The sequence below is a fragment of the Gossypium arboreum genome, chromosome 13, assembly GCF_025698485.1.
Source record: "Gossypium arboreum isolate Shixiya-1 chromosome 13, ASM2569848v2, whole genome shotgun sequence".
Lineage (NCBI taxonomy): Eukaryota > Viridiplantae > Streptophyta > Magnoliopsida > Malvales > Malvaceae > Gossypium > Gossypium arboreum.
In genome coordinates, this window is record NC_069082.1 from 107,099,148 (window position 1) to 107,112,721 (window position 13,574).

Consider the following 13,574-nt stretch of genomic DNA (forward strand, 5'->3'; position numbering starts at 1 on the left):
ATAAAATTCCCAATATTTTTCTATTGTATAAAGGTATGGTGTTATTGCTAAGGATCTAAATCAATTGTTTAATTTTAGTTGCAAATGTTTTACATATAAATTTATTAAATCATCTTTACATGCATCTATTTTGTAGTTGTTAAAATTTTAAATCATTACTTTAAAAGTAGTTTATTGATTTAGATCAAATTTACAAATTATTATTTTTTAAAAAAGTTATTTAAATAATTATATATGGCAAATGAAGTTAATGTGCAATTATTTGTAATATGGTTATTTTATATTAAATTTTATACATAGATGTCATTACTAATGGTCTAAATCACTGTTTGTCAATAGCCATAAGCTTGATTTAGATAATATTAATAATTATTTAAAATAAATTTTTCTTTAAATAATTATATATGGAAAATAATATTATACGAAATTATTTAAGATATATAAATGTAACGAGGTTTTGCACATTTATTTTTTGTATAGAGATATGAAAAACAATATTACTTTTAAAATAATATTTGTTACTTTTTAAAAGTAAGTGTTTTTGGTAATTAGTGATTGATAGCATTTTAATAAAATGTTTAAGCTTAAATTAAATTTATGATACACGTATGATGCATGTGAATTTTATTTTATAATAAACATATTTATTAGAAATTCAGGTAAAGCTTAAATGATGCTTTAGTTATAATGACAAAGTTAAAAGTTTATCATGCACGTCTCTTAAATGCAAACCTTACCATAGTATTATTTTATTTTAAAAATATGTAAAGATAAAAAATTTCATGTATTACTATTTACTATTTTTGTTTTAAAAATAATTTTAATAATTTTTCAATTGAATTAGTGCTGATTGTTTCGTGACTCTAACTCAATAAAGGATTTAATATAAGTACCAAAAATTCTACCACATTCGTGTATGTGTGAAAATCAAGTTTAAAATAATCAAACAATAAATAATTAAGCATAATGTTTGAAATTAATAATAACACATATATAATTTAAATCCCAAAAATATATAAAATTTATATTTTTTATGAATATAATTTATTTTAAATATAAAAGATAATTTAATAAATTTTTGAATTGAAGTAATATTATTGATATATGGACAGATAAAATAATGACCATAACTCCAAAACCTTGAAAAAATGTATAGATTATAAGTTTAGGGCTCATGCGAATCTCACAGCACCGAATCAAAGTGATTTATTCATTCATCCACATGTAACCTTAATATTGTGATTATGCTTAATATCTAAAACTGTGACTTGGTCGCTCGTGTGCATACATAGATATAAAAAATGAAAACCCTTTTCTTCCCATCCCATCCCTTTCCCTCACCCGCCGCCTTGAAGTTTAAGTTAAATATATATTTGCATTGTTGAAGCGCATTGAGCATAAACAGAGGGAGGCAGCTTTTCCTGATTTTGATTCTCTTATCCACATTCCCTCCTTTCCATTTCTCATTCCCATACTGCGAAATTTATCGTAAACACCGTCACCTGTCGTTGTTTCTTTTGATTTTCATTTCGTTTTCGTTTTCGATTTCGATTTAGAGGCTGCCCTTCGGCTTAGGCCTTGGATTTGGCTTTGGACTTTGGTTTTATCACAGCAAGACCAAAGCTTGCTTTTTTGCTTTTTTTTTTTTTACTGCTATAAATAACCACTGTCTTGGCTCCTCCACTTTTTAATTTTGTTTCAAAGAAGGCATTTCTCAAGGAAAAGAAAAAAAATATGAAGTACGTGCTGGTTACTGGAGGCGTTGTTAGCGGTCTGGGGAAAGGGGTAACCGCTAGCAGTATCGGTCTTCTCCTTAAATCATGCGGCTTTCGCGTCACTTCCATTAAGATTGGTACTTATTTCTTCTTCTACGTTGAAATCCCAATGCTTTCGCCTATAGAATAAACCCTTTTGTTTTAATACCATCTGCAGATCCTTATCTCAATACTGATGCCGGTACAATGTCCCCTTTTGAGCATGGCGAGGTTTTTGTCCTCGATGATGGAGGCGAGGTAATCTTTTTTTTTTTCTTTTTTTTTATCATCAAATGCTGTTGATGATGCAAATTAAACCCTGTTCTGCATTTGAAGGTGGACTTAGACCTTGGAAACTATGAGCGGTTTCTTGACATTACGTTAACGCGTGACAATAATATAACAACAGGAAAGATTTATCAGGTCTATTCTCATCTTTTTTTTTCTCTTTCAATTCAAGATTTCTAGCTTCTGAAAGTCTCTTATCACTCACATGCCTTTGATTTTGACAGTATGTTATTAACAAGGAGAGAAAGGGAGATTATCTTGGAAAGACTGTTCAGGTCTGTTTTAGAGGTTGTGGTATTTTTTCAAGAAAGCTTCCCAACATCTTTTATACTTTAAATTTCCTAATTTTGTTTTCCTTCTTTGCTTTAGGTTGTTCCTCACATTACAGATGCGATACAAGAGTGGATAGAACGTGCAGCATTGATACCAGTAGATGGGAAGGAAGGTCCTGCCGATATTTGTGTCATTGAATTAGGTGGAACAATAGGTACATTCACTTCAAGATTGTGTCTTTGTTGCGTTTCTTTTTTATTTTTTCTTTTTGTTATGTTTCTTACTTGCAACTTTTCTTGGTCCAGGGGACATTGAATCTATGCCATTTATTGAGGCACTTGGGCAATTCTCCTACCGCGTAGGTAAGACTATTCTGTTATGCATCCTTATCTAACCGGTTTATACTAATTCTTTTGAATGATCTGCTGGTGGGATTTACTTTGTGTTTCTCGTCTTAGGCACTGGCAATTTCTGTTTGGTTCATGTCAGCCTTGTGCCCGTTCTCAACGTTGTTGGTGAACAGGTATTTCTTGATGCTTTATCTTTTACATGAAATGAACTTCTCTGTTTTGACGTGTCATTATTTCTAATTATCATTATTACCAAATCGAATAACAGAAAACAAAGCCTACCCAGCATAGTGTTCGTGGACTTAGAGGACTTGGCTTGACACCAAATATTCTTGCTTGTCGCAGTACAATGGTTCTACTCTCATTTCTCTTTTTCGAATGTATTTTCCAGTGCTGATTTGGCATTTCTTAATTCACTCACCTTTTTTTTTTTTTTTGTGCAATAGGCGCTTGATGAAAATGTCAAGGAAAAGCTCTCTCGGTTTTGCCATGTGCCGGTAATGCAACATAAAGCTCTTTGTCTGCTTCTTGTCCATCTCTGAAATCAGTAATTACTGTTATTAAGCAATATGACCTATTTTCAGGCAGAAAATATTGTCACACTCTATGACGTTCCAAATATTTGGCACATTCCTTTACTACTAAGGGTAAGTAGTTCACTTTTTGAGTATTTGTAGTCTACCATCTTAGGACAAAACTAGAACTGACAATATCTATTTACTAATTCATTTGTTTATTTTTCTGGTCATGAATAGGATCAAAAGGCACATGAAGCACTCTTGAAAGAACTGAACCTCCTAGGGTTTGTCCAATGAACTCTCTAATCCACCCTGCATTCATATCTTTTCCTTCTGATTGCATGATCTATCTCAAATTCGTCTATGTTCTCTTTATGTTTTGGCTATGATGAGGACACTTATTCATTTTGCCACCTCTGGATCTAGTTTTCTGGTACATATATTTACACTTGTATGAATTGCAGGATTGCAAGGAAACCTGACTTAACAGAGTGGACTGCTAGGACCAAAGTTTATGACATACTTCATGATCCTGTGGGTGCAAAGCATCAGTAAATTGTTATCTGCATCTATTTGCATATGGTGAAAATCATAACGCATTTGCATTCTTTTACATTGCAGGTTAAAATTGCCATGGTTGGAAAATATGTTGGGCTTAAAGATTCTTACCTTTCTGTTTTGAAGGTGAAAGCTTTGTTTGTTCTGAAAAATATGAAAAGCTCCATCCTTTGTGGTTGTTGTTCATTTATTTATTTCTGCCCCTTCTACCAAGTCATTTCAGCTAGTGCTGCTTACTCTACTCTTACAATGCTTCCCTACAGAATCCTAGTTGGGAAGAGCAAATAGGCATGCAGTGAAATTGGTTTCTAATTTTTTCGGTTCACTGTGATAGGCACTTTTGCATGCATCTGTTCGCTGCCGCAAGAAGCTAGTTGTCGAGTGGGTTGAAGCAAGTCATCTTGAAGATATTACTGCTAAAGAGGTCAGTTTTGATTGTAATACTTCCCTACCACTTTTAACTTGTAGTACTTATATACTCACAATGTCTATAAATTACCACCTTACAGGATCCTGACACTTACAAAGCAGCATGGAATCGTTTGAAGGTTTTTCTCACCACAATTTTTAACTTGGAATGATTTATTTTAAATTTGTGTTTATATCCTTCAGTTTCTCTTGAGCTATTTCCTCGGAAAGAACCTCTGAAAGGTCTTTTACTGTAGGGTGCTGATGGTATCTTGGTTCCCGGAGGTTTTGGTGATAGGGGAGTGCAAGGGAAAATTCTTGCTGCGAAGTATGCTCGTGAAAGCAAAGTTCCTTTCCTGGGCATCTGCCTTGGGATGCAAATAGCTGTAGTAGAGTATGCACGTTCGGTTCTTGGCCTGTATGATGCAAATACTGAAGAGTTTGATCCTCAAACCCCAAATCCTTGTGTCATATTTATGCCAGAGGTTTATAAACATATTATTTTTGAAAAAAAAAAAAAACCCTTGTCTAGTACCATTAAGTATATTATGTATTGTTTGTTTTATTTCACAGGGTTCTAAAACTCATATGGGAGGAACAATGCGTCTGGGATCAAGGAGGACTTACTTCAAGGTTCCTGACTGCAAATCTGCCAAGTTGTAAGAACGTGGCTCTCTTAAGCTTAATGCTTATATGTGAAGTTACAAACTTAATGAAATTTTTAGGTTTATATTCTATGCATCATATCTTTTTCTTAATAGCTGTTTATTCTAGGTATGGTGATGCAACCTTTGTTGATGAACGGCATCGGCATAGATATGAGGTAGTCTACTCATGCATGGGAATTGCAATTTATATGTGAGCGGAAGACTGTTTATTTTTAAGTTCTTAAGAATGATGTTCATCCTTTGTAGGTCAATCCTGATATGATATCACAACTTGAAGCAGCTGGTCTATCATTTGTTGGCAGAGATGAAAGTGGTAGGCGGATGGAGGTAATTTACATACAAGAGTAGCATAGTTTATCTATATGAAAGCCCATACTTCCCTGGCTCTACATTTTCACTGATTGTTACTTTTGAATTTAGTGCTTGATGTTTATGAGCATTGTATGTTGGCTGCGCAGATTGTAGAACTACCAAGTCATCCATATTTTATTGGTGTTCAGTTCCATCCTGAATTCAAGTCCAGGCCTGGAAAACCATCTGCACTTTTCTCAGGTACTTATCCACAATTTTGTAATATCTGGAATAAAGGGTTTACGGTGATTGTAGCATAATTGCATTTGGTATTTAAGCTTATTTCATCTTTATGTGTTGTGCCTCCACTTGCTTAATGCTGCATTTTCTCCACAGTCCACTAGAACAGTTAGCTAAATTTAGGGGTGCCACTGCATGTAGGACATTTGGGCCATTTTGTAATGTGCAACAATTGAAGGTGATGTGCTGTTTTCGTTCTTGTTGCTCCTGATTCTCATTCAATACAAAAATATTTCCTCCATATTTTGAAGTATTGCATATTTGTTAGTTGTGCCATAAATGAGCTCAGTTAGAATGCCAAAGCAGCAAAAGTGCATCTTGCTGCTGCATTGGAATCTGTAACCTGGAGAATTAGTTGCCTAGATTGCTGACAGTTTGCCTGGATTAATTCTGAATAATATGTTAGGTAGGTGATTGACTTCAATGCAGTTGACGTCTGTGATCTGCATTGAAGTGCATAACACGATTGGAGAATTTGTTGTTGGGTTGTGATTATGTCATGTCTCTAGCATGTACGAATATCGCTTATACTAATGCTTGGCAGTAGGATATTTCTCTTTCACAAAGGAACACCTAAAAATCACCTGTTCAACTTTGGCAGTCAAAAGGTCACCATATAATTTTTGTAAATCTCCAGGGCTTATCGCTGCATCATGTGGGCAAATGGACTTGCTTTTAAACAAATCTGATCATTTGAGCAATGGAATGGCAAATGGGATAAATGGGAAAGCAACTTCCAAGCCCCGGGCAAACGGAAACTGTTTCAAGTCATCCAACGGATCATTAAATGGTGTATACAGCAATGGTAATGGTGTCCACCATTAAGGAAGCTGGATAGAACTCTTCTGGTTATGGGTTTAAGTGTGCGTCTCCAAGAGCTTTACATGGACAACGTTTTTTATTATGGGTTTAAGTTTCCCCAAGAGTTTTTCAATAGAACTTGGGCGTGTCTGTACAGTGGTTGAGTACAAGTAGGGTTTAGCAATTGAGAAACATACTTTTTTCCAGGGAGTTGTTGGGTTTTTGGTGTTTGATGAAACGGATATATATATATATATCATTATATGCAACAGGAGGTTAGAGAATATGGACAAGAGGTGTCCAAAGTTGAACTTAATATCCTCTGTTTGCTAGGATTTTGGCTTTAATTCATTTAGATTGTAAGAAGAGAATGCTCTATCAACAATTGAAGACCTAGCATTCCTCTGCAACTATACACAAGCCTTTGTGTTTGCAGTAGAAGAAACTGCATGATGATGAAGATGCTGATGATGTTGCATTTTAGATTAGAGAAATTGGAATCTCTCTTATATTATTCTAGGTTGATCTTTCATTCAAACTGATTTGAGTTTTGAGTTTTATGATATATGTATTGCAGTTTCATATCAAGCCTACTTCTGGATTTTATTCTCTGATATAAAGACAAATATTATCATCATTGTTATGGAGTTAAAATTGATCATGATATCGGATCCAAATCTTCAATAACAAAACTTGTGCTTGCTTTGAGTTTCAATATTTGATTCCGAATTATTTGGATTTTATATTTGAGTCCAATTTTGTTTTGTTAAGCTATCTGTTTTGTTAAGCTATCTCTTTTAACGTATTCAATTTGTAAATTTAGGTCTCACGTGAACTTGAATCAAATTAGTCAATCTCACTGGATGAAGAGGTTACAAATACAAATACAAATACAAATACATAAATAGAATATCATATTATGAAGTCGTTCATGGCAAATTCGTGTTGCCAACCAGACATTAGTTTGTTGAGTATCACAAAGAGATTAATTAGTTGTAGATTATTCATACGTGCAAGGCGAAAACCAACATAATGGTTGTTTATAAAAAACACAACATTAAATGGTAATCAAAAGGAAGGAAAGGTAACTGTGATATAGGAAAAACTGAGGGTAGGAAATGTATAGGCAACTACTCTGCCATAAATATTATTTAACCAGAAATTTCCGATTTCATAAAAGCCGAGGATTAAACGGTGAACCATTCAAAAAATCCTGAAATACTTGAATTAGCTAATGGGTTTGTTTGTTGTTTATTATCTCTCACAATTCATTTATTCTTTTAATCCCTCAAATCTCTCTCCCCATTACCAAAACAATCATAATTAATTAAACTCCCTTATTTTTTCCCCATTAGATAGATCTGTACATCTATGATGGGTGTTGGTGCCGCTGCTCCTCCATTTTCATTTCCGACCAAAATCTTGTTAGCCTGCTGTGTCCTAGACTTCTTTAATTTAATTTATGCTAACTAAATTCCCTTCCTTCTGGTCAGTCCTCCATTTCACCCTTCCTTTTGTTTTCTCCCTTTTTTATACAAAAAAAAAATATACTAATTATTTGTCATGTTCTTTGAAGATCTTGTCTTTACATTACATGCATGGATCATGTTTTACGTGCCTACCATAATCTTAGAAAACGTGTTTAACCGATCAAAACATGCATGCAATTGCAAAACATGATTTGTGTGTGTGTTTTTTTAATGTGTTGATCAGGAGTCGTTCGAGTTTCTAATTGGTACATGTCGTCAAAAATTAACAAAACCCTCAACTCTGACAATACCGAGGTAGCGTATGCGTAACTGTTTGGTACAATCTTTTTCTTTCTTTTTTTTTTTTTTTCTTAATTTTAATGGTGTTGTTGATATGTGATGAAGTCGAGCCATATGTCATCGGGAGCAGCAACAGATTCACAACATTCCAAGAAAAAGAACAGCTTAGCTTGCAATCCACCACCTCAAGACCAAAGGAAAGTGGAAGGGATGGGTAAAAACAGTTCCAGTGGTGCATCACATCATGGACATGGGTCCAAAGTGAATGAAAACGTGTCATCTAACCACCACTATGCCCCAAAAATGATGGATCCTGTTAAGATGCCCAATACCCCATCAGATGCTGACTTTCACAGCTCCTGGGCCAAAACCAACGATGCAAGAAATGCCAATCATCAAGGGAGTAGGAACAGCAATCGCAGTGACAGCATGGAGAGCACCACCGCGCCGCTTAGGCCGCATACCGGGGGTGATGTACGGTGGGATGCAATTAATTCTGTGAGTGCCAAAGGTCCTATTGGTCTGAGCAACTTTAGGCTTCTGAAGCGCATTGGATATGGAGACATAGGGAGCGTGTACCTGGTTGAACTTAGAGGAACCAATGCGTATTTCGCAATGAAAGTGATGGACAAGGCATCCCTGGCAAGCAGGAACAAGTTGCTGAGGGCCCAAACGGAACGAGAGATTCTTGGCCTTCTTGACCACCCTTTCTTGCCAACTCTCTATTCCTACTTTGAGACTGAAAAATTCTATTGTCTGGTGATGGAATTCTGCAGTGGGGGCAATCTTCATTCCCTCCGCCAAAAGCAACCCAACAAGCATTTCACCGAGGAAGCTGCAAGGTTCATATCGATTTAGTTGGAGTTGTAGGCCATTGATTTGGAGATTCAGCTTAATTAATGCTTGATTTGGGTTTTGCAGGTTCTTTGCATCAGAGGTGTTGCTGGCACTGGAGTATTTGCATATGCTAGGTATAGTATACAGGGATTTGAAGCCAGAAAACGTGTTGGTAAGAGATGAAGGCCATATAATGCTCTCAGATTTCGACTTATCGCTCCGTTGCTCCGTTAGTCCGACACTGGTGAAATCCTCATCCAGTCATCAAGCGAGCAACGGCGGCGGCTCCACCGGTGGCATCTTGGACAACGAGCACGTCCCCGCGCATGGTTGCATGCAGCCATCCACATTCTTCCCCCGCATCTTGCCTGGCAAAAAGAATCGCAAATCCAAATCAGATTTCGGTCTCTTCGTGGGAGGCTCCATGCCGGAGTTAATGGCGGAACCCACCAACGTCCGATCCATGTCCTTCGTCGGAACACACGAATATTTAGCACCGGAAATCATCCGGGGCGAGGGTCACGGCAGCGCAGTCGACTGGTGGACCTTCGGGATCTTCTTGTACGAACTCCTGCACGGGACGACCCCATTCAAGGGCCAAGGGAACCGAGCCACTCTGTTCAACGTAGTAGGGCAGCCATTGAGATTTCCGGAAACTCCACAAGTAAGCTTCGTGGCTCGCGACCTTATACGAGGCCTATTGGTTAAGGAACCCAGCAAACGAATCGCATGCAAAAGGGGAGCAACGGAGATAAAGCAGCACCCATTCTTCGAAGGAGTGAACTGGGCACTGGTGAGGAGCGCAATGCCGCCGCACGTGCCGGAACCGGTGGATTTTTCGCTGTTGTCTGCAAAGGAAGAGAAGAGGAATCATCATCTTCAACATGAACTTGGAGATCCTGGAGCTCCTCAAAAAGCCAATTCCTCTGACTATGTACAATTTGAGTACTTTTAGCACCACATTTCTCCCATTAATTCACTGCTGCAAATTGATTCATATGAGATGAATTTCAATATATAATTATAATTAACTATAATTATAAGTATGATAATTACTACTATATAGTCTTATACGTATACAGATTGTTGTATGCTTAGTAGGATTGGAGTTTTTGTTTCAAGCTCTCCTGTCATTATTACTAGAAATGTGTAAAATTTTTCACATTTTTAACATGTATCTCTTTATATTTCTTTTAAAAATTATCTCGAAATATTAGAAATTGCGCCTTTCTATTTTATTTTCTTTTGTGAACTTGTATTATATTTGAAATTAAATATGATTTAACAACCACGTGTATATTTAATGACATATTATCATTGTATGGATAATAAATAGCGATACGAAACATTTTATTCTTGATAAAATAAAATATAATAAATGACAGACTAAACCCGAAACTCCATATAAACCAAAGCTTCCATTGGAAGCAATTTTACCCATTCATTACAGCGTATTTAAACAACTTTTTAACTCCAATTTCATCACAATTGTTGTTTGGATAATATATCAATTGCTGAATGTACTGCTGCACCTTTTATCCGATACAACACCACACTTTTTTTCCCACATTTTGCAAATGTAAATCATATAAATCTATTCTACTTTTGGGTTTTGACCAGTTTTATTACAGTATAATAAACTAGGAAATAATTTTGTTAAAACATCATTAGATAACAAGCAAATAATATATATTGATATTTTAATTGAGTTTTACTAATTTTTTTTATATTTAATTATGTAAATATCATTCAAATAATATAAAAATATGTATCTTCAAGGAATGGAGTCTGCGACAGGACTCTGGTTGCAAGAACTCCTAGGCGGGCCCCTAAAAAGGTGAATGTAATATCCTAAAACTCCCCAAGTCAAAAATAGTGCTAATACAAGATGACAAGTGTTAGAATTTTCGAAAGAAAAAAAAAATTATTAGCATTAGTAGAGAAAGCAGTTGGATACTAGAAGAAATTGACAAGGCTTGTGCATTGAGAGCAAAATGGAAAATTATTAGTGTTAGCATGAGTTCTGATTATGTATGTGATGTATTCATGAAGTAGAAAAAGAGAAGGAATGATGAAAGTGTTAGAAAGAGAGGTAAGTACATCAAGGATCTTACCTTACTCAATTAAAGTATGTGTGATTTTTATTTAAATTGTTATACTAAAATTCTTAAGATTGAACTATATATATGTGTGTGGAAATATTAATATTTATTATGAAATTAATTAGAAAGATGTGGATATATGAGCTTTGTTTTAACAACAAAGTAAATAGACTAGGTGAAGTGAAAATTAAAGTAAAAAGATTAATTGTAAAGTGTACAAAAGTTTGTGTGAAATGAAATAATATGATAAAGTACTTAAATGATGAGTTAAGTGCTAGTAAGATTGATATAAAGTGATATTGAAAAGATACAATAGTGATTATTGAATTAATGACATTAAAGACTAAATTGTACAGTATTCAAAAGTAATTAAGTGTACTAAAACTTTGAAATAACATATTTAAGTGTAGTGATTTATGGAAGTGAAGTGAATTTCAAAGTGAGAATATAATGATTATTGAAAAGGGACTAAATTGCAAAATATGCAAAAAAAGTTAGAATTAAGATAAATTTATGTTCGATGTGGGAAATGAAGTATTATGAGATAGTGCTTTATATATTTCATGTGTAAATGAAGCATAATTATAGTGCTTATTGAATTTTTATAATAAGGATTGAATTGAAAAGAATTAAAAATATATAAGTTTTATTCTAAAATGTAAAAGTGAAGCTAATTTCGATATATTTTCCCAAGTAGACAAGATGCAAATTAGTGGGATATAGATGACATGCCATTAGAAAACATTCAACACTTTCTGTTCTAATAATGCACTTCATTGCCACTCTGTTATGATAAAGCACTTCGGTGTTGTTCTATTCTAATATTGCACTTCGGTGCCACTCTATTCTATTACTGCACCTAAGTGCAACTTTGTATTATCTTTGTAATGATCAATATGACAAGTTTACGTGAAAGTGAAAGGAGATGATAGTGAATTAAATTATATTGAATAATATATAATTATAAGTTTTAAGTTTAGTAAATTCTAAACTTATGTTAAATAATATTAATGTACATTATTTATACTTGTTTAACATGTAAGTAAATACTCGAAGTAAAGTTTTATTGAGGATTAGGCTCTTCACATCTCAAGGACTTGGATATAAGTATGAAATCTTCAAAACTTTGGTTTAGGTTAATGGCATGCACATAGGTGAGCAATAGCATAAGAAAGGGGATGTTTAGTTATACTTACACTTGTGTTTTAGTATTTAGAATGGGTAAATGCAAGGTATTACATGATTTAGGGGGTTTTGGTTAATACTTGGACTGATTATGAGTAAATTTGGTATGGTTTAGAAGTGTTTGGAGCAAAACTTTCACTTCCTTTGTCTTAGGTCTCAAGACATGCGAAATATGTCTCGAGACATAAAAAATTTGAACCTAAAAATTTATAGTAGCAATGCCACATCTCAAGACATATTGGACTTTGTCTCAAGACAAAAGCTCTATTGTCTTGAGACCTACACCCTATTGTCTCGAGACAAGGCAACTTCAGACCTAAATTTCTACTGTGCCATGGAAATGTCTTGAGACATGAAGGCCATGGTCTCGAGACATACAAACTTGTAAGGCAAAATTTTTAATTAGGTGATATGAGATCCAAAACAAATTTACATGCAATTAATCTTTCTTATTAGTCAAATTATGTTCCTAAAAGCATAATAAAGACTTGAAATCATTTGTAAAAGTCCAATTTAAAAGTAATTGAATTTGTAAATGAATGTTCAATGTTAAATGTAACATTCGTTGCTTGAGTTTACTTGAGTAAAGGGTGTTACATTGTTTTAATATCAGAGCCTAGAAATTTTTATTCTAGGATCAAGAATGAGTCTAAAATTACATGCCATATAGAATATATTGATGTGATGAGATTTGACACCAATGTTAGAAGTATTGATAATGTGAAAATAAGAATCATTCCTGAAGAGATAATGATTTTAAATTAATTTGTGGTGACATAAGTGAAGCATAGATAACTGATATATATATATAGATAAATATTGAAACTTGATAGTGAACATCTTATGAAAATTTATTCTCTGTTATAGATGGTGGAAGAAATGACTGTAAATTTGATATTGCCTAACGTGATAACAACCCCAAAATAGAGAGAAGAAGTTGATAGGATGATGAGAAAAGTGCAAGATTATATAATGAAACCTGAAGAAGACATTGCTTAACACCTTATTACTGTAAATCAAAAGATGCGATAAGTGATATAGAAAAGTCATGAATTGATTAGAAAGAATAAAGTACAATACTTGACCTTTAGAGGGATACTAGTAGAATATGAAAAACAAATGATTTTGGACCAACTTTGGGAGACATTGACACCGCGAACATATTGGAATCTAGTTATGCGTTATATGAATTATATAATCTTTTATGGAGCAAAGAAAATGGTAGGACTAAGTGTAGGTTTGCAAAAACTTGTTAGGAAACAAAATATTTTTGAAATGCCATAGATGTATAAATTACTTATTAGGAAACTATCGAGAGAATTTATATATTCTATATCCGTTATAAAAATGGAAAGAGGTAAAAGACCTTAAAGAGTTTTCAAATTGGATTGCAGAAACTGAATTTGAAGAAAATTTGAAACTAAATATAGGGAATTTTCCTGAGGAAGATACATAATCTGAAATAGAAGAAA

The 13,574-nt window shown here is 34.2% G+C and overlaps 2 protein-coding genes across 4 annotated transcripts; both read left to right on the forward strand.

Moving 5' to 3' along the window:
* The first annotated feature begins 1,162 nt into the window (after positions 1–1,162).
* Positions 1,163–6,901, forward strand: LOC108464203 (uncharacterized). Of its 2 annotated transcripts, none has more exons than XM_053024118.1 (22): positions 1,163–1,488; positions 1,705–1,852; positions 1,933–2,012; positions 2,091–2,177; positions 2,267–2,317; positions 2,412–2,529; positions 2,621–2,677; positions 2,774–2,838; positions 2,934–3,017; positions 3,112–3,162; positions 3,250–3,312; positions 3,421–3,467; positions 3,648–3,717; positions 3,805–3,867; positions 4,076–4,165; positions 4,251–4,289; positions 4,407–4,634; positions 4,723–4,808; positions 4,924–4,972; positions 5,064–5,144; positions 5,276–5,369; positions 6,046–6,901. In XM_053024118.1, exons 2-22 carry the CDS (start codon positions 1,735–1,737, stop codon positions 6,231–6,233), a joined length of 1,809 nt encoding a protein of 602 aa, XP_052880078.1. In that variant the 5' UTR covers positions 1,163–1,488; positions 1,705–1,734; the 3' UTR covers positions 6,234–6,901. The 2 variants fall into 2 exon arrangements, with proteins under 2 accessions (XP_052880078.1, XP_052880079.1); XM_053024119.1 differs by having other exon boundaries at positions 1,708–1,852.
* Positions 6,902–7,426: 525 nt separating this feature from the next.
* LOC108463186 (serine/threonine-protein kinase RHS3-like) lies at positions 7,427–10,015 on the forward strand. 2 transcript variants are annotated; one of them, XM_053023829.1, is made up of 4 exons: positions 7,427–7,697; positions 7,923–7,993; positions 8,084–8,820; positions 8,900–10,015. In XM_053023829.1, the coding sequence occupies exons 2-4, from the start codon at positions 7,949–7,951 to the stop codon at positions 9,768–9,770; spliced, it is 1,653 nt and encodes a 550-aa protein (XP_052879789.1). In that variant the 5' UTR covers positions 7,427–7,697; positions 7,923–7,948; the 3' UTR covers positions 9,771–10,015. The 2 variants fall into 2 exon arrangements, with proteins under 2 accessions (XP_052879789.1, XP_017618621.2); XM_017763132.2 differs by lacking the exon at positions 7,427–7,697 and having other exon boundaries at positions 7,763–7,993.
* Positions 10,016–13,574: the final 3,559 nt, after the last annotated feature.